Source organism: Cucumis melo, chromosome 12 (genome assembly GCF_025177605.1).
Source record: "Cucumis melo cultivar AY chromosome 12, USDA_Cmelo_AY_1.0, whole genome shotgun sequence".
Classification (NCBI taxonomy): domain Eukaryota; kingdom Viridiplantae; phylum Streptophyta; class Magnoliopsida; order Cucurbitales; family Cucurbitaceae; genus Cucumis; species Cucumis melo.
Genome location: NC_066868.1, coordinates 26,065,963 through 26,088,249, shown reverse-complemented (window position 1 = coordinate 26,088,249; position 22,287 = coordinate 26,065,963). Strand labels below are relative to the sequence as shown.

The following is a 22,287-nucleotide window of genomic DNA, read 5'->3' as shown; positions in this document are numbered from 1 at the left end:
CTTCAGCTAAATTTTTCTATATATATCTACACATATATAATAGCAAGTTATTAATTTTAATTACCTTTTTTTCTATAACATATATTATCAAAAGGTAATTAATCTTTAAATTAAAGTAAAAAAGGAAAAGGAAAAGGAACTAAAAAATTGATATTGAGGAATTAGAATATATTGAGTCATGAGACAAACTTGAAGAAGAAGGCATGGTTTTTGAGAGTGGAATGAAGTGACAAGGCTGCTTTCATATGTTGGTTTGTTTGATTGTAATTAAAATGAAAAACAATAATAAAAATGAAAGGACAGTGTGGGAATAATGGACCAATATTCTTTCACTTTGTCCTTTGTAAGTTTCTTTTCCTGTTGCTGAGGTGTTCTATGTGAAATGGCCTGAAAAGAAGAGAGAATTTTTTTAAAAAAGTTTTTATTTATTCATTTATTTATTTAATAAACTTTAGAAAATTAAAAAAATAAAAATAAAAGAACATAGGTAGGAAAAATAAAAAGGGGGAGAGAGACTTTGAAAGTGGGAAGCATGAAGCATGAAGCAGCACTTCCTAGAACCCCAAAAAGAAAATTTGAGTAATGTCCATTCCCTTTTGTTCCTACATTTGCTAGTGCCAAGCCACACCCCCACCCTCATGCCCCATCATTCTGCTTTATTTATATATATATACATACACACACATAAGTTCATTGTTATTGTGATTTTTGAATCTTTTTAAGTTTGTGTTAAATAGATGTTTGGATTTTTCGTTTTGTATCTGTTAGGGTTACTTTAACCTTTTTTTTTCTTTTTAAATTCGTAAATTTTTATACTTGTATTGAATAGGTTATTGACATATAAAATATTTGTCATTTTGAAAATATATGAATGGAGTAAACTGATTTTAATGATCTAGTAGTTAGAAAATTAAATTTTATACGTAATAGATTCGTTAGTTAAAAAATACTAAATATATCGGGTGTCTAATCATATACGGAAGTAAAAGGTAAGGAATCTATTAGATTATATATATATATATGAAATTTAGGGACTTGTTAGGGACATTTTAAAATTATATAGTAAAATGAACTAAAATATTTACAACATATAATAAAATTTTGGATATAGACACTGATAAACTTTTATTACTGTCTATTGTCGATATGACCGATAACGGCATATTAGTTAGTCTCTCAATAATTATCATTAATAGAATATGAAATTTTACTATATTTTGTGAATATTTTGTCAAATTTGCCACGATACTGATAGATTTTTATTACTGTCTAGTTTCAAAATTGAGAGATCTATTATATATAAAATTAGAAGTTTAAGGATTCTATCGTATATTTTTTAAGTTTAAGAGATATGTTAGACACCTACTTTCAAAATTCAGTTAAATTTAATAAACTTATTTAATTATATTTGTATGATATATACAGTTCCATCCACTATGGATTTGAATTTTCATATTTGAAGATCATGCAATCCTCAAAATGTCAAACAACTCAATGAGGTGTGTGAAAATAGAGCCCTCAATTTGATAGAATTCAGCATGGTATGCTTTTGATTAAGAAATGTTGAGATGATAAGAACAAGTTTTCAAATATATGCTTATGAATAGTTAGAGGAATAATTATATTATCTATTTTTTAATCGAAACACTAAATTCTAAACCCTAAAACTATAGCGCGGGTCCATTATCCTAACAATATTTTATTTATCAACAGACCCTTTTAAACTTAAGAATCTTAAAGTATAATCATCATAGTTATAATATTACACCTTCAAATTAAACTATACAAAATGTCAAAAGTAGATCTTCAAACTTAATTTTCTATAATTAGTATAAATTTGAGGGTTTAATTTTGACATTTATAACAAATTTGACTAGAACGATTTAAATATATAATTACAACTATGGCGAATTTTACCTTTTTTTTTTATTCTTTTATTTAGTGGTAATAAAAAAGATTTAATATTTGGAGATTTTGGGTGGCTGAAAATGAATAATGGCCAAAATTGAGAAGTACTGTTTTTATGTAATCATAATGCTAAAAAATATGGCCACTCACCAATGTATATATGGTTGAATTAGATAAAGGAATCTCTTGCCCAAAATATCCCACTTGTGTGTCACAATTGTGCCATTCCTAAAGTAAAATTTTGCTTTGAATAAAATCTCATTCTCTTCCAATTTACTGATGAAATATATATATAGTGGAATTTTTAGCTGTTATATTCCATTATTATTATTATTCATTTCTCTTGTAAGTTTGGGATTCTTACAAGCTAAGTAAAAAGCTTTGTGAAGCTTCTTTTATGAGCTTCAATATAACTCTTTTACCGTTTTGTCCAATTTGGTATTTGACCCATCATTTTTCACACCTTTGAATAATATATATATATATATATATATATATATATCCTTCATGATATAATAATGTTAATATTTTTTTATATATACAAGTCAAAACCATGTAACGTAATTATTGGATTGAATGTTCAAGATTGTGACGATAACAGAATAATTTAGGATTGATATTAAATTATTTTTCACAGGTCGTGTTTTGATAAGTTTAAATTAAAGAGATTAAAAAAGAGAGATTGAATTACAAAAATTATTCTGAAATCTTTTTTATTTATTTATTTTTCAAAAATATATTTCTTCTTTAAAAAATGGCAAGATGAATTAGAATTTAGAAGTTTTGAAAAATTTATAAAAAGAGGTTAAGTATTATGAAATCGATAAATAAAGATGAACATAAAATGTAAATAGTAGAGAATCATGTATAGAGATTGATGTAGTTTATAAATGGTTGTGCTAGCTACGTACATAGGCAAAGAGAGAGATAACAATTTATTATAGATTGAGAGAAAAATATGACATTACATAACTAAATATAGCAATAGAGTAAGACTTTGGTATAATAGATTCTTGACGTGAGACGTTGTAATAACAAAAATATCAATAGGATTAATAGCGAGACATCGTGCTTGTTTAGAGCGTCAAATAATCAAATTGAGAGTATGGATGATAGAATATATGTATTTCTTTTTTTTTTTTTCTTTTTGGAAAGGAAAGGCAAAATTTAAGGTAAGTTAAAAGAAGACAAAGATGTGATGATGATATCCAATGGCCAACCATGATGAGAAAATGCAGGTGGACCAAACAATATCATTTCTTTTTGGTAACAATGCTTGCAAAACAAACATTTTTACTCGATGCTTATGTGAAAATTAGGTCTATTTTAAGACACCATTTAGCATTTATTTAGGATTATGATTAGCAATTAATCAATCTGTTTAACTAACTGATTTTCTTGATAGAAATAAGCACATGGGGGGTGATGTGGGGGATTTGGGACAAAAAAGAATCCATTTTAAAAAGTAAAAAATCTCTCACTGTCTTTATTTCCCAACAGTGTGTTTTGTGATTTTTGCATAATAATAAAAAAAAAAAAAAAAAAAACAAAAGATCTATTTTTTTTTCTTATGGTCAAAAAGAATTTCACATAGCAAAAAGTTAACCCTCCCCACCCCCACCCCCACCCCCTTTGTTGGGGTGGAAATAATCATTGAAAATGACCCACCACAAAATTGAGTTGTTTTCTACATCAATCACCCTCTTTCGTTTTTGTTGCATAAACTCAAAAACTTAAAAGTGGATAGATTATAATAAATTTAAATGTACAATATAGTTCTTCATTTCTGGATTTAGAAATTGGCAGATAAAAGCCATTTGACAAAATTCAATAGTGATTAGAAAATAAATAACTTGCCAAGGGTTAACATAAATTTATGCATAGTTTGATAGTGATTTTGTTTCTTAAAATTAAATTTTTTTTTTTTAATTTCTTGTAATGATTCACATCTTTTAAGTAAAAAAGTTGAGTTTTTTAGTTAAATTTAAAAAATAAAAACAAGTTTTTATCGAAAAAATTTTAGAAAACAAAATATTTACATTTAAAAAAATAAAGTGTAAAAATTTCTTTGTTTGTAAAACTTGGTTTGGTTTATGAAACATTGATACGAACTAGATCACAAAGCATAAAATTTAGTGGAAAAGAGTGATTATGGGCTAAATTTCTTGTTTTTTTTTTTTGTTTTTTTCTTATCAAAATTCTCATAAACCAAGTTATTTTTTTTCTAAAAAAATGGTTTTTGAGATTTTACTAACAATATAATTCTTGTAGTCTAGTTAAATGCAAATTAAGTTAAGGAATTGTGAGAAAAAAAGAATACTTACTATTATGGATGAATTTCATTCTTAGTACCACCTACCTAGGAATAAATTCCCTACAAGTTTTTTGAACACCAAAATATTATAGGATTAAAGAGTTGTTCCGTAAAATTAGTCGAAATGCACCGGAACAATAGTTTTAGTTTTAGTTTTAGTTCTAAGAAAGAAAACTTGAGAGTAGGGGCAGGAAAGAGAGAAGGACACAACATAAATGTACTGAAATGGCTAGAAAAAAGGCATTGAATGGAAATGGAGTGGTTTTGGCCAGTTGGTGCAGGTGAGTCTCTTTAAAGCACAATCATTTTCACTTATAGCTGTGGTTGTAATTCAAGTAATAACATTATCAAATAATTTTCACTTATATTTTAGGAAAAAAGGATTATGTCACATACACATATTTGGATGTCCTTCAATTCTAACCCCTATTACCTATAATCACTAACTTTCATTAAACAAAAATAACCCTCAAATTTTGCCATTCCCTTGTCATTTTTTCAAGTGGAAAATGGGGGTAAAAACAGAATTTCTAATATGAGATTTGAATGTGATATATATATATATATATATTTCCAGTTTTAGAGTTCACTCTTGGAATTCAAAAGATTGTTCCAATTTCCCATTGTGGTTGCCATTCCACCCAAATCCTAACTGTCTCCAGTACCCACTAGTTCAGTACTGTCTTAACTTTTGAATCCTTCCTCTCTTTCCTCTTCTCTTTCATCTCTCTTAACTATTGAATTTTAAACCTACTGTCCTTTTTGTTTTTCTTTTCAATCTTTTGACTGCTTGATATGAAAAAATAAAACAGACTGAGTCCCTTTTAAGGGTTAATTGGAATAATATAAATAAAATGCATTCTTTTGAAAATAATTAGATGTAAAAGATTGTTTTTTTTAGGAAGAGAAACGCTCCTTTCATTTTTTTTTTTTTTTTTTGTAATTTCTTCAACTGCTTTATTAAATTCTCTCTTTCTTTTTGTTTTTTTCAATCTTCTTTAATTGCCATTGTTGTTTATGAAAATTAAATTTCTCTTTCCTTTTTCTTTTTTTTTTTTTTAATTTTCTTTAACTTCATTGCCATTTATGAGAGATTAAACTCTCTCTATTCTTTTTGCTTTTCATTTTCTTTAACGTCGTTCATGAGAGATTAGATTCTATAAAGGAAAAGAGAGAATTCGATCTCTGCAGTTAAAGAAAATTTAAAAATAAGAAAGGAAAGAGAATTAAATCTTCCATTAACGTCGGTTAAAAGAAAATTAGAAGAAAAAAAAAAGAAAGAGAAAATTAAATAGGGCAGTTCAAGATTTTTTCTTTTCAAAAGAGGCACTATAAAACCAAAAAAAAACAACCCTACTTATTTTTCAAGAGAGCCCTTTTACCTAATAATAATAATGTTTTTTTTTCTTTTTTCAAAAAAAAAAAAAAAATTCTCCAGTTTACCCTCTATTTTCTAAAGCTCATTTCTGAAATATTTTAGAAAGCCAAGAGATTGTTTTATGTTATTATATGTTGGGAATGGTGAAGCAAAGAAGAAGAAGAAGAAAACAAAACAAAAGTTTGGGTTTTTCTTGTTTTCTTTTGTTGTAACTGAGATTATTAGGTTAGATTAATAAATACTTATTAATGTGATTTCTTCTTCATTTTTGTTTTTTATTTTCCTCTTCATCCATATACATCCAGACAACCTCAATACTTACAAATCTCACATCATTACAGTAAAACAAACGACTTCCCCGAAAAACATTCCAACCATATGGCTTCTTCTTCTTCTTCTTCTTCTTCTTCTTGTTCTTATTGTTCTTGTTCTTTTTCTTGTTTTGTTGTTTTGCTTCTGGTTTTTACTTCTTTTTCCTCTGTTTTTTCAAGTTCTATATCCCATCAAATCCCAACAAAAAACCAAACTTCATTCCACCCAGCTAGAGAACTCAAGAAACTCAAACACATCAGAAATTATTTACGCAAAATCAACAAACCTCCCATCAAGACAATTCAGGTAAACAAAAAAGGAAACTTTTTTTTTTTTTTAATTATTATTATTCATTGTTATGCAAAATTTAACCATTTGGGTTGTGTGTTTTTTTGTTTGTTTGTATTGATGAAAGCAGAGTTCAGATGGTGATGTTATAGATTGTGTTCTTTCTCATCTTCAACCTGCTTTTGACCATCCTGATCTCAAAGGCCATACTCCATTGGTAATTAATTAACAAATTTAATTCCCCCCTTTCTTTTCTTTAAAAAAAGAATTAATTGAGAAAAAAAATTGATGAACAGGAACCACCAGAGAGGCCAAGAGGGAACAACAACTCCATTGAAGAAGCAGTAGAGAATTTCCAGTTATGGTCAGAATCAGGTGAGTTTTGCCCAGAAGGAACAATCCCAATAAGAAGAACAACAGAGAAAGATATATACAGAGCAAGTTCTTATAGAAGATATGGAAGAAAACCCATTAGACGACATGTGAGAAGAGACTCTTCTGGCAATGGCCATGAGGTTAGAATTCAAAACCCATTAGCGCATGCAACATGGTATCAGATTTCTAATTGTTACCTTTTGACAATATTACAGCATGCTGTGGTATATGTGAATGGGGAACAATATTATGGAGCAAAGGCGAGTTTAAACATATGGGCACCACGTGTAACGGATCAATATGAGTTTAGTATATCACAAATATGGGTAATTTCAGGTTCATTTGAGAATGATTTGAACACCATTGAAGCTGGATGGCAGGTAATTAAATTTTTGTCTGAACCTTCTTAGAAATTACTATTTTTCCTTTCAAATTCTCGTGCTTTAATCTTGTTTCTTCTTCTTCTTCTTTTTTTTTTTTTGGTTCAGGTTAGTCCTGAACTGTATGGAGACAACAATCCCAGATTCTTTACATACTGGACGGTGAGTTTTTCTTTTTCTTTCTTTCTTTGATTTTGAAGCATTTGAAGAACAGAGAGAGAATTAATGATTTTTATAATTTATTTTTTTTGGGGCAGACCGATGCTTATCAAGCTACTGGGTGTTATAATTTACTTTGTTCTGGGTTCGTTCAAACCAATAATAGGATTGCAATTGGAGCAGCAATTTCGCCCATTTCTTCTTACCGTGGCAAGCAATTTGATATTGGTTTAATGGTTTGGAAGGTAATTTTCTTTATTTACTGTTTCCTTTTCTTTTTGTTTTTAATTTTTTCACCAACCTGAGCTGGAAGTCAAATATTCTATTTATCTTCTTTTTTCCTTTTTCCCTTTTTAAATAAATCAAATATTCCAAATATATTAATTTTTTTTAAAAGCACAGTCAAGATTAGGAAATTCCGAATCACTTTTACTAGTGTTTTTGGTATCAATTTAGGGTGCGAGATATAAACTCGAGATTTTTTGCTCGTAGTTAAGTTAAGTTTTTGTTGATCAAATTGCTAGTTACGTTTTTATTGGTTAATTTAATTAAATTATATATATTATCAACTATATATATTATCAACTAAAAATTTGCGGTGGTTTTTATTTCTCTTTACAGTAATAAGGATAACATAATTAATTCTTTTTTTTTATTTATTTAAAATTATTTCTTAAACTTTCTTGAATTCATATGCATAAGCCGAGACACTCCTAGTTAAAGTATACGTTTGAAAATGGAAACGTACAGGATCCGAAGCACGGGCATTGGTGGTTAGAATACGGGTCGGGGTTGCTGGTGGGGTACTGGCCAGCATTCTTGTTCAGCCATTTGAGAAGCCATGCTAGCATGGTACAGTTTGGAGGGGAAGTAGTGAACAGCAGATCTTCAGGGTTTCATACAGGAACTCAAATGGGGAGTGGTCATTTTGCTGAAGAAGGGTTTGGGAAAGCTTCTTATTTCAGGAATTTACAAGTTGTTGATTGGGATAATAATTTGCTTCCTCTTACAAATCTTAAGGTGTTGGCTGACCATTCTGATTGTTATGATATTAGACAAACCACTAATAGTGTTTGGGGCACTTATTTTTACTATGGAGGTCCTGGTAGAAATGTCAAATGCCCTTAGAATTATTATTTCTTTTTTTTTTTTATTATTAATTGTTGTTGTTGTTCTTTTAGGATGTAATGTAATTTATTATAATCTTTCTTTTTTTGGGTTTTTTGTTTTCTTTTTCTTTTTTGGTCCTAGGCCAGCTTGAGGTATGGTTTTGGTTTGGTTTTGGCCTTTGGTTTTTTAATTTTCTAATATTAGTTTATACAAAGGGGATGAATTTTTTGTAATTATGGATGAAGAATACAAAGAAATGAAAAATTAGAAAGGTTGTGCTTACTTATTTATACTCTCTTTGCTTCCCTCTCTCCTAATTAATCCTTCATGGGTTTTTAATCATCTTTTAAAGAAAAAAAAAGTTGCTTTCAGATAAAATATTGGATTAAATTTTCTAAAAGTGTTTAATTTTAGAAATAAATTATTTTGAAAAAAAATAAAGAGCTTCAAAATCATTCAGAATAACTTTTTAAAAATATTTTAAATAATTTTAAATAATAAATTAAAACAAACATGAGATTCTTGAAAAACAAATCCTAAACCTCTTGTCTTAAAATGTATCATAATTAGTATGTTTAAAATAACTTATAAAAAAAAATAAAGTTAAATTCTTAAACGTTTTTTTAAAATGATTTTAGATATGATGAATTTTCTTTACTATAATAAACGAAATTTAATTATGGATTTTGTTTAAAAATCATATTGTTTTATTTTAGCAATGCCCTAAAGTGATTATTATTATTTTAAAATTTTTTAAAATTCCTTTTGAATATATATAAAGAAAATAAAATCTTTAAGAAAAAGTCACTATCCGAGACTTTTACCAAAGAGACTACATTTTTCTATACATGAAAGAAAAGGAGATTCAAACCAAATTTGACTTAATCATCATCACTAAACATTTGAGCAATAGGAAAAACACCCATATTAATGGCATCAATCAAACCCTAGCTTAGCTCACACTCACATTGAAATTAATTTCGTATATAAATGTTGTAAAAAATGCAGAGAGAAGTTATATTATTCAATATTTAACAAATGGGTTTTATCTTAATCACTTTATTAATTAATAATATATGGAAAAGAGAAGCTTGCACATGTGAGGTCTAGAAGCTACATAATTCTACAAAGGCCAAAGCAGTTTATAAGTGGAGAATATTCCAATGCTGTTTTTCAATGCAAGATATATTAAAAAGCTTCATGGGGAAATGGATTAACTATTAAAGGCACATAATATATAAAAATATACTTAATTTTTTAAAGCTTTTAAAATGTTAATTAATAATAATAGTAATAAAGATTTTGAATTTTGAGTGTTATCAGAATATTTTGAAGTGGAGAAAGGAAAAAGGCATGAAAAGCTGTGGAAAAGCAGAGGAAATTAAAGGCAACAATTAAGTGAGAGATATATATATTGGCTTTGGCTCTCGCGTGCTGCTGCTCCATTACTCCATTGTTAATATGTCTCTCTCTCTCTCTCTTTTTCTCTTTACTTTTTCTTCGTTTCTATAATTTTCTACTATATATTCACTTTTTCTACTTAGTTGGTCGAGATAACGAATCTTTTAGTGTCTTTACAATGGTATTTTGAAATTAAGTGATATAGAAGCGTACGACGCTGTATTCTTTCATGTGTCGAGTTGAGGTTCTTCTATTTAAGTTATTGTAAGATGAGTATGTGAATATGAAGTGTGTCAAATCTCATTGTGTTGCATGTGTTATGATTTGAACGTAGTAGGGTAGGTTAATTCCATTTTGGATAGTAATAGGGAAGGTTTATTTAACTACTACTTCTTTTTACCAGAGGCTTTCCTCCTCTTGTCTCGATCTCAATCCAAAATGACCCTAGAAAATAAGCGAAATGAGGTTAGAGAAATGTTCTTTGAATTCTTGTGAAAGTAACAATTTAATATTTCGATTTTTAAACATCAATGTACGATTAATTTTATGATCCAATTTAATTAAGATTTTGTAAAAGATAAAAAGTGATTTGAAACTATGGATGAAGAAACACTACATATTCTTTTCACGTCCAACTTTTTGAATGTTTATAGTTTGTTACGAGATTATGTCAAAAATAACTCTTATTATAACTTGTTATAGTATCGAAATTCAAGAAGTGCCTATAAAGATATCTCTTATATGAATGGTAAATAACCCGAAGTTAAGTGATAAATATCTCAATGACCTAGTTCTACGGTGACTAGTTATATAATCATGGTTAATACCAACCTTAATCAAATTTATTGTTGAAACAATTTTCTTAACCATAGGATTCAAACCTCAAAGACAAAATTGATCGAAAATATTTATTTCATCTAATTGTAAATTTGAGCTCCACGACGTAACGGCTACGTTAATTTTTTAAAAAGATAATATTATTTATGTTACTATGTCATTATCTTATTATATTAGTCCATTAACAACAATTTTAATAAATAAAAGGAACTAATATAGACATATTTATTTATTTAAGTTTAGCAACCAAAATAAATCTGCCTAAAATATTATAAACATAAAATTTAGGGACCAATATATAAACTACTTTTTGAAAAGAAACTAAAATAAGATTTAAAGATTAGGATTTAAACAAAAACATTTTTAGCGCGCGAAGCTCTGGAATTAGGTCACCGAATGATGTGATTATCTGGAAGAAGATGAGTAACCAAAAAGAGGAGCGATCACGTTGAAGAAGGATTAATACGATTGAATTTCGAGTCTCTTCAATCTATAAACAGGTTTGATTCCCTTGATCCTCATCATCGTAGACTCTGTTTGAATTCTTCTCAATAATGCAGCGACGTCCTTCATCATAGGCCGATCGTCGGCGCGATGATTGGTGCATAGAAGAGCGATTTCGAGGACTTGAAGCATTTCATGAATTTCGGCGTTGGGATGGATTTTGAGTTTTGGATCCAATAGCTCGATTGGATCGTTCTGGCTGCGTAGATGATTTTGAACCCATTGGATTATGTGTTGGCCTTCTGGAAATGAAGGATCCGCTGGCTTTTTACCGGTAATCATCTCTAAGAGAACGATTCCGTAGCTATACACATCGCTCTTCTCTGTTACTTTCAGCATATGACCATACTCTGTCAATGAAATCACCATTAGGAGAAGGTTTAAATGGATTGAAAATTTTGGTTTGGGGAAATAGTAACATTGTGCTCACCCGGTGCGATGTAACCGTAAGATCCGACGAATAGCGGATTTGCCGACGATGATTCGTTTAGATTGTCTTCAGTGAACCTTGCGAATCCAAAATCTGTAAGGCACGCGTCGTATTCGTCGCTCAATAGTATATTTTGGACTTTCACGTCCCGGTGCGAAATCGCCGGCACGCAGTCGTGATGCAAGTAAGCCAATCCGTCCGCCAATCCCATCGCGATCTTGAACCGAGCATTCCAGCCGATTACGTACCCGCCGGCGCTGCACTCGTGTAACAAACCGCCGAGGTTTCCTTGTGGCCAGTAGTCATAGAATAACAATTTCGTTTTACGATTGACCGCCCAACCGAGCAATCGTATGATATTCCGGTGTCGGATACTGGCTAGAGTTGAGATTTCGGAAGAGAATGCGGCGGCGGCGAATTTCTCCGATGTCTTGAACCGTTTGACGGCGATGGTTAAACCCGGAGCGATGTTGACCTGGTAAACGACGCCCGATCGGCCACGACCGAGGATGTTGGCAGCTGTCAGTTTCTTTGCCACGTCAGAAATTGAAAGGTCGAGCTTCTGATAGAGCGTCATCTCCCATTCTAGTTCGTTGCCAATCTCCATGTCGCTATCGACGCCGTCGTCATCGTGCCCACCATAGTAGCGTCTTCGGGCCATTCTTTTCGATCGAAAGGTCACGTAAAGAGCCGCCATGAGAAGCGTCCAAGCTATGCATAGCAGCAGCACCACCGCCACACGAGACGCTGATTCATGTGCTGAATTTCTGGTTCCCTTTTCGTCGGTGCATTGGGTGCCGAAGCCGAGGTTTGGATTACCGGATAGGACACTGGGAGGGAGTTTCTGGAAGAAGGGCGTCACCGGCACTCGGCCAGAGAAATTGTTGTCGGAGATGTTGAGTACTACTAGATTCTGCATTACGGCGATGGTTTGGAGGTCGCCGCTGAGGTGATTGTGTGAGAGATCTAAGATTCCGAGTCTGTCTAAATAGGCGAACTCCTTCGGTATCTCACCGTTAAGTTGGTTCCAACTCAGGTTTAGAGCGATTTCCAGCGCTGGAATTTCCCCTAGCTCTGCCGGAAGATAACCGGAAAGTTGATTAACACTGAGGTCCAATAACTGTAACCTCAAGCAAGCGCCCAGCTCGCTAGGGATTGGCCCGGAGAATCGATTGTTGAACAGAATGAGTTTTGTCAATGAGCTTAACAGTCCGAGGCCAGGATCTATGTTCCCTTCAATTACATTATTTGAGAAGTCAATGATTTGAAGGGAAATAAGTCGGTGGAGACCTGAGGGTAAAGCTCCACTAATGGTGTTGGAGTGTAAATCGATGAATGTTAGATTCGTGCAGCCGGAAATCTCTTCAGGTATTACTCCAGAGAACTGGTTCTCTCCAAGGTCCAAGAAACTCAGATTCTTCAAATTCCCAAACTGAGGTGGGAGAGCGCCGAAGAGCAAGTTTTTGCTAACTCTGAAACGATTTAACGACAAGCAATTTCCGATCTCTGTAGGTATAACGCCTGATAGATTGTTGGAGAGGAGCATGAGGCTATTTAGCTTCTTGAGGTGGAAAATTTGTCCAGGAATGTGACCTGTCAAGCCATTTATCGATAAATCCATCTCTTCAAGCATCTCACAGTTGGAAATTGAAGATGGAATATTTCCTTCAAGCTTGTTATGCCACAAGAACAACATTCTCAGATTTTTCAAAGTCCCTAGTTCTGAAGGTATCAAACCCGTGATTTGATTGTTGTCAAGCATCAAATGAGTAAGTTCCGTCCAATTTTGAATCTCGGCTGGTATCTGGCCTGAAATATTATTCATTCCCAAATTCAGTTCTTGTAGCAAAGTCAAGTTACCAAATGTGGTTGGAATATTTCCCGTCAAAGAATTCATTGAAATGTCGATGTCGAATAATTGATAACAATTTCCAAGCTCCTTTGGCAACGGGCCTGTTAATCTATTTCTATATAGAAACAGATTTAGCAGGTTCTGGAGATTCCCAAAACTTGTTGGAATAGAACCTGCGAGCAACGTTTCATAAAGATACAAGTATTGGAGCTCACTGCAGTTTCCAATTTCAGGAGGAATTTGGCCAGAGAGAAAGGTTGTGTACAATGCGAGTGTTTTGAGCTTCTTGAGTAGGCCTAAACTTGGTGGCAGAGAGCCTGAAATTCTGGTTTCAGCAAAGCCTGCATACACCAAATTGGTACAGTTGCCAATTTCTGGAGGTATATTGCCTTCGATGTCTTTGTTTCCACCAGCTCTAATATTCTTTAGCTGCTTCAAGTTTCCTATGCTTCTGGGAATTTGACCGGTAAGTTGATTATCATGTAGACTAAGCTCTTTAAGGATCGTGAGATTCCCAATTCCAGCTGGAATCAGGCCCTCAAGTCTATTTGAGCTGAGGTCGACGTTTTCAAGCTTGAGCAAACCACATATCTCAATTGGGATTTCTCCTGTCAAGCCATTGTCACTCAGGTCCAATGTATTTAATTCCCTTAGATCGCCAATCTCTTTAGGAATTGTACCAGTGATGTTAGTTCCCACGAAGATGAGCTTGTTCAGGGTCAACAATGAGCTAAAATTGGTGGGGATGTTACCCCACAATTCCGCGTACCTGAATTCTATTTCCACAACTTCCTGTTTGAAGTTGCAGATGATTCCAAACCACTCACAGGGAGTTTCATCATTGGAATCCCAATTGTTTAACTCTTGGGCCGAGAAGTTCAGAGATTGTTTCCATGATAAGAGAGCTTCGCCTTGATGGTTGACAGCAGAAACAATTAAAGAGAAGGAGAAAAGCAAAAATATTATGAAGACCAGTATCCTCTGTTCTGCATGCATTTCTACAGTTGTGCTAGGAACTCAAATGGGAAAAGCAGAAAAGCTTGTCTTGAACCTAGGCAATGGGCTAGGACAAATTATGTTCTTTTGGCTTATCGTGTTGCTGAATAGCGCCGAACAGAATCATGTTCTTTGGATCCAACAAACCTTCCAGTCTTTGTTCCTCTTTATGAACAAGGTGACTATTGTTCTTATAGTACAAAGTTCAGAGGGAGAGTGAGAGAGACAGAGGTTGAGTCCAAGGAAGAGACTAAGGAGAGACTAAGCAAGAGAACTTATTAAAAGGCAAGTTGAGCTATCCTGAAGAGCTGCCTCAAAACAAATAAAATGTAGTCTGGACAAATTATTGATCATGTCCAAACAAAAACTTACATGCATTTTTTTTGCTTATGAATGTAGAGAAGAAAACCTGAAAACTGCGGATAGAACTTAGAAATTTAGATGAAAATATCAGTGGAATCAGGATGGATCGATATCGTATGTCTGAAAGTCCACTTATACATTATTTGGATGCGTAATCATATTCTATGCAGACCCTTAAACTTATAGGTATGTCATCTTAAGATCTCTAGAGAGATATGTTTCTGTTTGAGAAAATGTAGCAGTCGCAAAATCAGTGGTAATGGTAACTCGTAGACTCAGGCCTATTCTACTCCCATTCTTGTAGTCCTACTTTTCATGATTTGTCAAGGTTTTCCAAATACACGTACAGAGAGCTCGTACATTTACCAATTCGCTGGATATTCTCACTTATTCAATCTTCTGTTAATCATTAAGATCTTTGTGATTCTAATTTACATTTTTTTATTTATGATGCAGGACCATACAGCCGGTGTTGGGCTGCAAATTTAAAGCAAGCTTTCAGGTAGAGCGTTGGGGACTCGAGCGCTACGGAAAGTGATGGTAATACAAACTTGAAAACACTCTATCTGTGACATCATATATGTTTCCTTGTATATTGATATTGATAAGAACAAACAAACATGGTGAGATACATTCAACAATAGCATGGATTGTTGCATCTAATTTCTTTTAGAGAAAGATTACAATATTGAAATTAAGGCTTCGAGGCAAAATAATAAACTAATTTGAAATGTAGAAGGCATATATAGTTCAGAATCCTTTTTCGTCCCAAGCTATCAACTAAAGGATGAATAGCTTGGTGCTAATACTATTTCTGGAACTATCTATAGATAATTATGATCTTTGCTTTGTGTTTTTGGGGGTCGTGTCATGGAAGCCTACGTCCATGGGACCATTGGTAATGTTTTGGCATTTCTAAATCCAATGTTTTCTAATATTTTTTTATTTATGTACTTATTTATTGTTACTCATTCTAAAAATAGAGTATTTAAAAATCTTTTGTATTTCTTAGCCCTTGATTTTTTAGAAAATCTTCCTGAAACTCTCTCGAGTCTTGATATTTGTTATGTTACTGTTACCTTTTCTTTTTTTAGTTTTACAATTTGAAGTTGGATTTCTATTTGTTATAAAGTTAGCGTGGAGTGGACATTGGATAAGAAAGTCTTAACACTAACGTTGTTTGTGAATAGAAATTGAGTGATTGTTACGTAGACATGAGAGAAAGTGAAACCTAGCCATTACCATTAGCATCTCCCTTTTGAAGAAGGCTTATAAGAATTCTCCTAATTCTATCAAGCAGGATGTACTACAAAGTAACATAGAAAGTTGCACACTAAAAAGAATCCTTCCTTTTGTCTTTAAACGACGGGTGAAACAACTATTCCACCACTACAAGACGACAAGATCAATTATGCACTAAAATAGTCTCAAAAAGTTAAAATCCTACTCTGACCACTATACTTTCTATTTTGGTTCGTTTTAGTCTTTGTATTTTCAAAATGCTCGTTTTTGTCTTTTTTATACCTATGAGTATTAATGTCAACTTACGTGTACCTCGACTAATCTCATGGGATAACCCGTCTGACCTTACAATCTTTAGGTATCAAGGAAATTGGTAAGAAGTTAAATTTAAGGTACGTGGCCATCATGGGATTGAACTCTTGATTTGTTCATTTTGGTCTTTGGATTTTCAACTTTGTTGATTTTGATCATTGTATTTTAAGAAATGATTTTTTTTATTCTTATTTGCAAAATTTTAACATAAATTTTATAAGTAATGAAAACCCTTTAATAAAAATTTATTACTATATTTTAGGAAGTGAAATATCATGCTTAATTAAAAGAATGAGATGAAAATGAACATAAAAGGAGTCTTTTGAGAAGTACAAAAATTAAAATGAATATTTATGAAAGTATAGAGATCAAAGGAACAAAAGTTAAACAAAAATGAATATTTTAAAAATATGAGACATGAACGAATATAACTCAAACCATTTTAAGAAACTCCACCCAACAGGAGGATAGATAAATTGGTAGTGGAAGATAGGTGTAACATTTCGTTTCAATAAGAAGACAAAGTCAACTAAGCACTAGACAAAATGTAAAATAGGTTCCAAAAGCGTCAAAGTAGGTTGAAAATAGACGTAACGTTGGGTTTCTACCACCTGAATAAATCAAGTGAGTGTTTGAAACTAGGTAAAGGTACCAAGTAACTTTTATTTGTAGTACTTATGAAATGAAAGGCTGTCTTAGATTGTTTATTTGTGATCATCTCCCCCTACCAATCACAGTAAGTATTGTTCACATCATTCTACATTTCATCTCATTCCATATGATAATATATATAGAGAGGTCCATCTTAATTTTATTTGGCTTCTATTCTTTCTAAGTGAAAATTTTTACTGTATGTGGCCTCACAAATAATACATTGTTCAGTTTCTCTAACAAAGGTTGAATTTTAATTTTATAGGTGCAAGTAATTAAAATCTTTAGCTCTTGAACTAGTTTTTCAGATGAGAAGAAGACCCTATTTGGACGCTAAAGATGAAGTATTAGCCGCCTGCCCATCCATGAAAAGTAATTTCTAACCCATCATTCTTGCTTTCATGTTATAAACCTTGATTCTATGGGTGTGTTTGGGGGAGGGAAAGAGTTATGGGGGAAAAGGATTATGATAATCCTAGGATTATGATAATCCTAGTATTATGATAATATGTGTTTGGGGGAAGATTTATTATTGATAGTGTTATGATAATATGTGTTTGGGGGAAGAATTATTATTGGTAGTGTTATTATAATATGTGTTTGGGGGAAGAATTATTATTGGTAGTGTTATAATAGTATGTGTTTGGGAAAGGGATTATTATAGTAGTGTTATAATAATATGTGTTTGGGGAAAGAATTATTATAGTAGTATTATTATAATATGTGTTTGGGGGAAAGATTATTATTATAGTATTATTATAAAATGTGTTTGGAGGAAGAGTTATGATTGTAGTATTATTATAAAACTTGTTTGGGGCAAAGATTAAGTTAATTAGATTTATGTTATTTTTTTTAAATAAGGAATGTTAATATAAGAATAAAAAATATATAATTTTTTTTTTCATGATCAATATTCAATTATGTAATTAGAATAATCTAAACATAATTCTGTAACTAGGTTTTGAAAATATAATTCTCTTACGTTATGTCGTCCAAAATTAAATCGTAAATCCGTAAATTCATTAGCGTATTTAAACCAAATTATTTCCACGTATTAGCAACTTATAAATATTGTAAAAAAAAAACTTGAACGAAAACACTACATTAATAGGATAATACAACAATTCATACCATTACATTTTAAAGCGAAACGAAAATACAAACTAATTAACTTCAACAGAATTTAAAGTTCGTTATATAATAAGACATAACAAGTTAGAAGAATAACATATAGTCCAAGTAAGAAAAGTTTCATTAATACAAATAAAACAAACTAACTAGTCATTGGTTTTCTTGAAGAATGAGGCTGCAGTAGGGGTACTTCATATGGTCGGGAACTTCAAGGAAAGCTTTCATGTCATCGACGTTACGCATAAGTATACGCATTAAGCGACACCTATCCATCAATGTGAGCTCAGGGATGGCCTCCAAATGTCGAACAATCTCTTGACGTGTTTGGGTAGCATCTTGACGTTGTAGGATAGGCCATTCAGCAATGCGATGAAGTTGTTCATTTCCATACTCAATGGCAGTACGAACTATGTCCCCACTATCTGTGGCATGTCCTGGACGTTTCCGCTTAGACCCGCTTGAAACATTTCTACGTTCACTGACCCTAGCGGTTCTTGTTTCCATCAAATCATCAGGCGACATGTTCAATCCCGGACTGTACATTGGCGGAAAGTCCGTATCTGGCATAGCATCAGCAGCTCCTGCGTCATACCCAGGAGGATCGTTTGACCCAATGTCCGCAAAACTCTCAGCCCGACCTCCTGTTGCACGATCTTTGCCAAACACGTACGACAGTTCGTCGTAGTGGACAAACGACTTATTAAGGAGGCCTTTCGCCGCCGGATGACTCTGTATAAGTGCAATAATAAATTATTAGTCCATGTATTCAAATAATCAAACAAGTGTTCAAATATCTAGTAACGCACCTTTACCCAATCGTCAAAGACTTCTTTCTCAGCGACGATGCATTTTTTTTCATCATTCCACCCAAAACCACTACAGTTTGGGCCACGCATCTCCGCAAGTGCGTGAAACATTCTCTTCATCAATTTGATTCGACTATCGATGGTTGAAGCATGGATATTAGAACCTGGGATCTTGAACGCCATCATTCTCGCCAGCTGATTTAAGTACCCGGGACGAAAGGTCCCATTGTCGGACCTCCACCCACCAGCATTGACCAACTCCACGAGGCACTCCACGAGACCTGCCTCTTCCTCTTTAGTCCAAGTATGTTTAGGTAGTCTCGATGAACTTGTCATGCTAGACGTAAAACGCAAAACATATTAGTTTCATTAAGTTCCGTATGATTAGATAACATACATACGATTAATTTCATAGTACAATGAACTCCTGCTGAAAAACAGTTTGGCAGTAAGTTAATTGGTTAACCAATACATTCAAAATAATCATGTTACAAAAACTATGACAAAATAAGACTTATTGGCAGAACTACTTAAGTATGAAAATGAACGGGGAACATTTAATTTTTCTATTGGTTACGCAACTCCCATTCAGTAAACATTTCTTCTGCAAGGTTGTCCCTCCATTGACTCCACTCATTCGACGTCTCTATGTAATGTATGTCATCCGCGGCAGTAGTCGCGTGGGTGGAATCAACCTCATCTATGTTGTCTTCTATATCAAAGTTCGTCATCTCCCTATTGATAAGGTTGTGGAGGAGACAACATGCGAGTATTGTGCGACATTGAACTTCTACAGGATAGTATGACTTTCCCCGCAGTATCGCCCATCGACCCTTCAAGACACCGAATGCTCTTTCGATTACATTACGAGCAGAAGAATGTTTCATATTGAAGAACTCTTTCGACGTTGAAGGTGCATTTTCAGGGCTACGCCATTCTTGTAAGTGATAACGTTGGCCTCTGTATGGTGCCAGGAAACCCTCCGCATTTGGGTACCCGGCATCAACCAAGTAGTAATAGCCTGTAAGCACAATGCACGATTAAAATGTCGCAGTTGTTACTTCTAAAATTCCATTCATAGGTACAATGCCCTTGTTACTTACCCTTGGGCACCTTAAGCCTATTAGGTCTTGAAAGGGCATCACGGAGGATGCGTGAGTCCGCAGCTGATCCTTCCCAACCGGCAAGTACGTAAACAAAATCTCCTTTCGTGTCACACACGCCAAGTACATTTGTGGCCACCTCCCCCTTGCGTGTTCTATACCTAGCCCGGTCACTTGCTGGAACGTTGACTTTTATGTACGTGCCATCTAATGCACCTAGGCAATTCTGCACCGCATAACTAAAAATTATTGAGAAGAACTAACGTCGTTGTGTTGGAAGTACGTAGTTCGAGACAAATGTGTACCTCAAACCACCTCCATCTTTGATCTGTGCATTCATTAGGCACTGGTTGTGGTTTTTTCAACAGCTCCTCATGAAGTCGAATGACAGCCAACAAGACCATGTTGAAATGGCGGGAAATTGTCTCACCCGACCGCATGAACTCTCGTTGAATGACACGATTTTTCACATCGTGCGCAAGAATGTGGAGGAACATTGCTACCATCTCCTCAACATCGACGACTTCCGTCGACGTTAGTCCAGCAATGGTCCTCAGTAGGTGACACAGAATGGCGAAACATCTTCGGTCCATTCTCGTACTTTGGCGACAGACAAGGTCTGACCCATGAATCATGCGAAAGTAAGCTAACTGTCTAATCCTATGCCTAGTTTCATACGGGATGTGCGTTATCCTCTTCGTATCATTCTTCAAGAGCTCCAACATTAGTAACAACTGTCGTTGGGATGCTATGAACGCATTTACAATAGACGCCAACTCGTGTTCGTCCATTCTAAATTATAGATTGACACCCTGTTGTTAACCTAATCACATAATACCAATGTTGGTTTTGAAATGTTGGAAATATCTTCAAAGGTAAACTAAGTTAATATGTTTACAAATTAAGTAATTGACTTCTACTACTTTTTTGAAAATACGTTTTTGTGCAAACTTCATTTATGTTTATGTTTTGATTTATGTATATATGGAAGTATACGTATTTAAATTTCCGAAATAAAACATATTGCTAATTATCAATTGAAATCTATCGTGATAATTAGTTTACGAAATAAAACATATTGCTAAATAGTATCATCCATATAATTTTTCTTACGTGACATTTATATAAAAAAATTTCCACCTAATATAAATTATATTGCTCGTAAGAAACAGACTTCTAAAATTAATATAAATAGTAGCATTCAAGAAATCAATTCTTTTTTCTTTTTATACTTTCCCTTATTCTCGTTATTATGCATCATCCACTCATATGTCTCCAATTTGACCACTCAATTTGTATTTTATAGCGTCTCATTGTTGGAACGTTTCTATATTCTTTAATGTACTCTAAATAATTCAAAATTACAAAAGTAATTAAATAACTTTTTTTATAAAAATTCACAAAATTGAAAACTAGTCAAATTAAGCAACTTTTAATCTACCTCAAAATTAGATGTGACTACAACTAGTACAAATAATAGTTTTTTTCTTTGCAAAAGTAAACTAATATTTTATTTCGAAAATAATAAAATTTCAAGTTATGGTTGGAAAAAAACAAACAGATTACAAAGAAATGGAAATTACTTAGGTGGTTGGTTTCTTATTTGTTTTTTAGAAGAATTGTTAATGGTCGAAACATACCCTAAATAAAATGAATTTGTTACCTATTGCTTCATCATTTATGAAGAAGGGGCACGTTCATTGTGATTTAAAAAATTTTTAAAAAGACTCGAGCAATGCTTTTTAATTAGTTAAAAGCAATTTTATTTATAGTATTTAAAATGTATTTTATTTGTAGTACAAATTTCAAAAGTATTGATTTTGAAGACATGAGAAATGATTTTAAACTTCCAAACATGCAGTGGTTGGAAGACATACATGATCACTCACCAACACAACAAAAAAGGAAATAGAGGACTATTTGAAAATCTAGAAATGACACATTCCGTATGATGGTTTATTGGAGATATATATATAGACAGCGAGAGAGAGATAGAGAGAGAGTTAAACAAATGTAAACGTCTGAGGATTTATAATTGAAACAAAAATGCAATAAAACAACTAAGTACAGGAATATATAGATGGACTTCGTCAAAGAAGGAGTTTTATAACCGTAGTACCTCGTTTACGAATGCTTCAACCTTTACAACCTGAAGATATAGACAAAAAAATAGTTTGTTATTACATATGCGTGCCGGTAAGAATAACGTATTGTAAAAAAATGAATGACAAAACGAAAATGAAACATACCTTAACCGAAACGAAACTTCACAAATCCATGGAACGGGTCAAAAAATCAAACAAGGTGTGAGTACATAATGTATGTAAAAGAACATAGCCTCAGAGTTAATTTGATTACCGCAAAGACGTTCAAGAAGAACGCAGTTACGGTACCATTTTTTGCGGTGGAGTTCATAACATCATATGTAAAACAGA

The 22,287-nt window shown here is 32.9% G+C and overlaps 2 protein-coding genes and 1 long non-coding RNA gene across 4 annotated transcripts; 2 read left to right on the top strand and 1 right to left on the bottom strand.

Moving 5' to 3' along the window:
* The first annotated feature begins 5,159 nt into the window (after positions 1-5,159).
* On the top strand, positions 5,160-8,506 carry LOC103483723 (uncharacterized). 2 transcript variants are annotated; one of them, XM_051080157.1, is made up of 8 exons: positions 5,394-5,825; positions 6,092-6,218; positions 6,331-6,417; positions 6,497-6,715; positions 6,791-6,955; positions 7,064-7,117; positions 7,213-7,359; positions 7,865-8,506. In XM_051080157.1, the coding sequence occupies exons 1-8, from the start codon at positions 5,722-5,724 to the stop codon at positions 8,240-8,242; spliced, it is 1,281 nt and encodes a 426-aa protein (XP_050936114.1). In that variant the 5' UTR covers positions 5,394-5,721; the 3' UTR covers positions 8,243-8,506. The 2 variants fall into 2 exon arrangements, with proteins under 2 accessions (XP_008438698.2, XP_050936114.1); XM_008440476.3 differs by having other exon boundaries at positions 5,160-6,218.
* A 2,167-nt stretch (positions 8,507-10,673) lies between these two features.
* Positions 10,674-14,244, bottom strand: LOC103483731 (leucine-rich repeat receptor-like serine/threonine-protein kinase RGI4). Its single transcript, XM_008440488.3, has 2 exons — positions 11,397-14,244; positions 10,674-11,316 (listed from the first exon to the last, which is right to left on the bottom strand). The coding sequence occupies exons 1-2, from the start codon at positions 14,242-14,244 to the stop codon at positions 10,922-10,924; spliced, it is 3,243 nt and encodes a 1,080-aa protein (XP_008438710.2). The 3' UTR covers positions 10,674-10,921.
* Positions 14,245-14,273: 29 nt separating this feature from the next.
* On the top strand, positions 14,274-17,580 carry LOC107990400 (uncharacterized). Its single transcript, XR_001761899.2, has 3 exons — positions 14,274-14,422; positions 15,064-15,147; positions 17,078-17,580. It is a non-coding gene; the product is annotated as an uncharacterized LOC107990400 (long non-coding RNA).
* Positions 17,581-22,287: the final 4,707 nt, after the last annotated feature.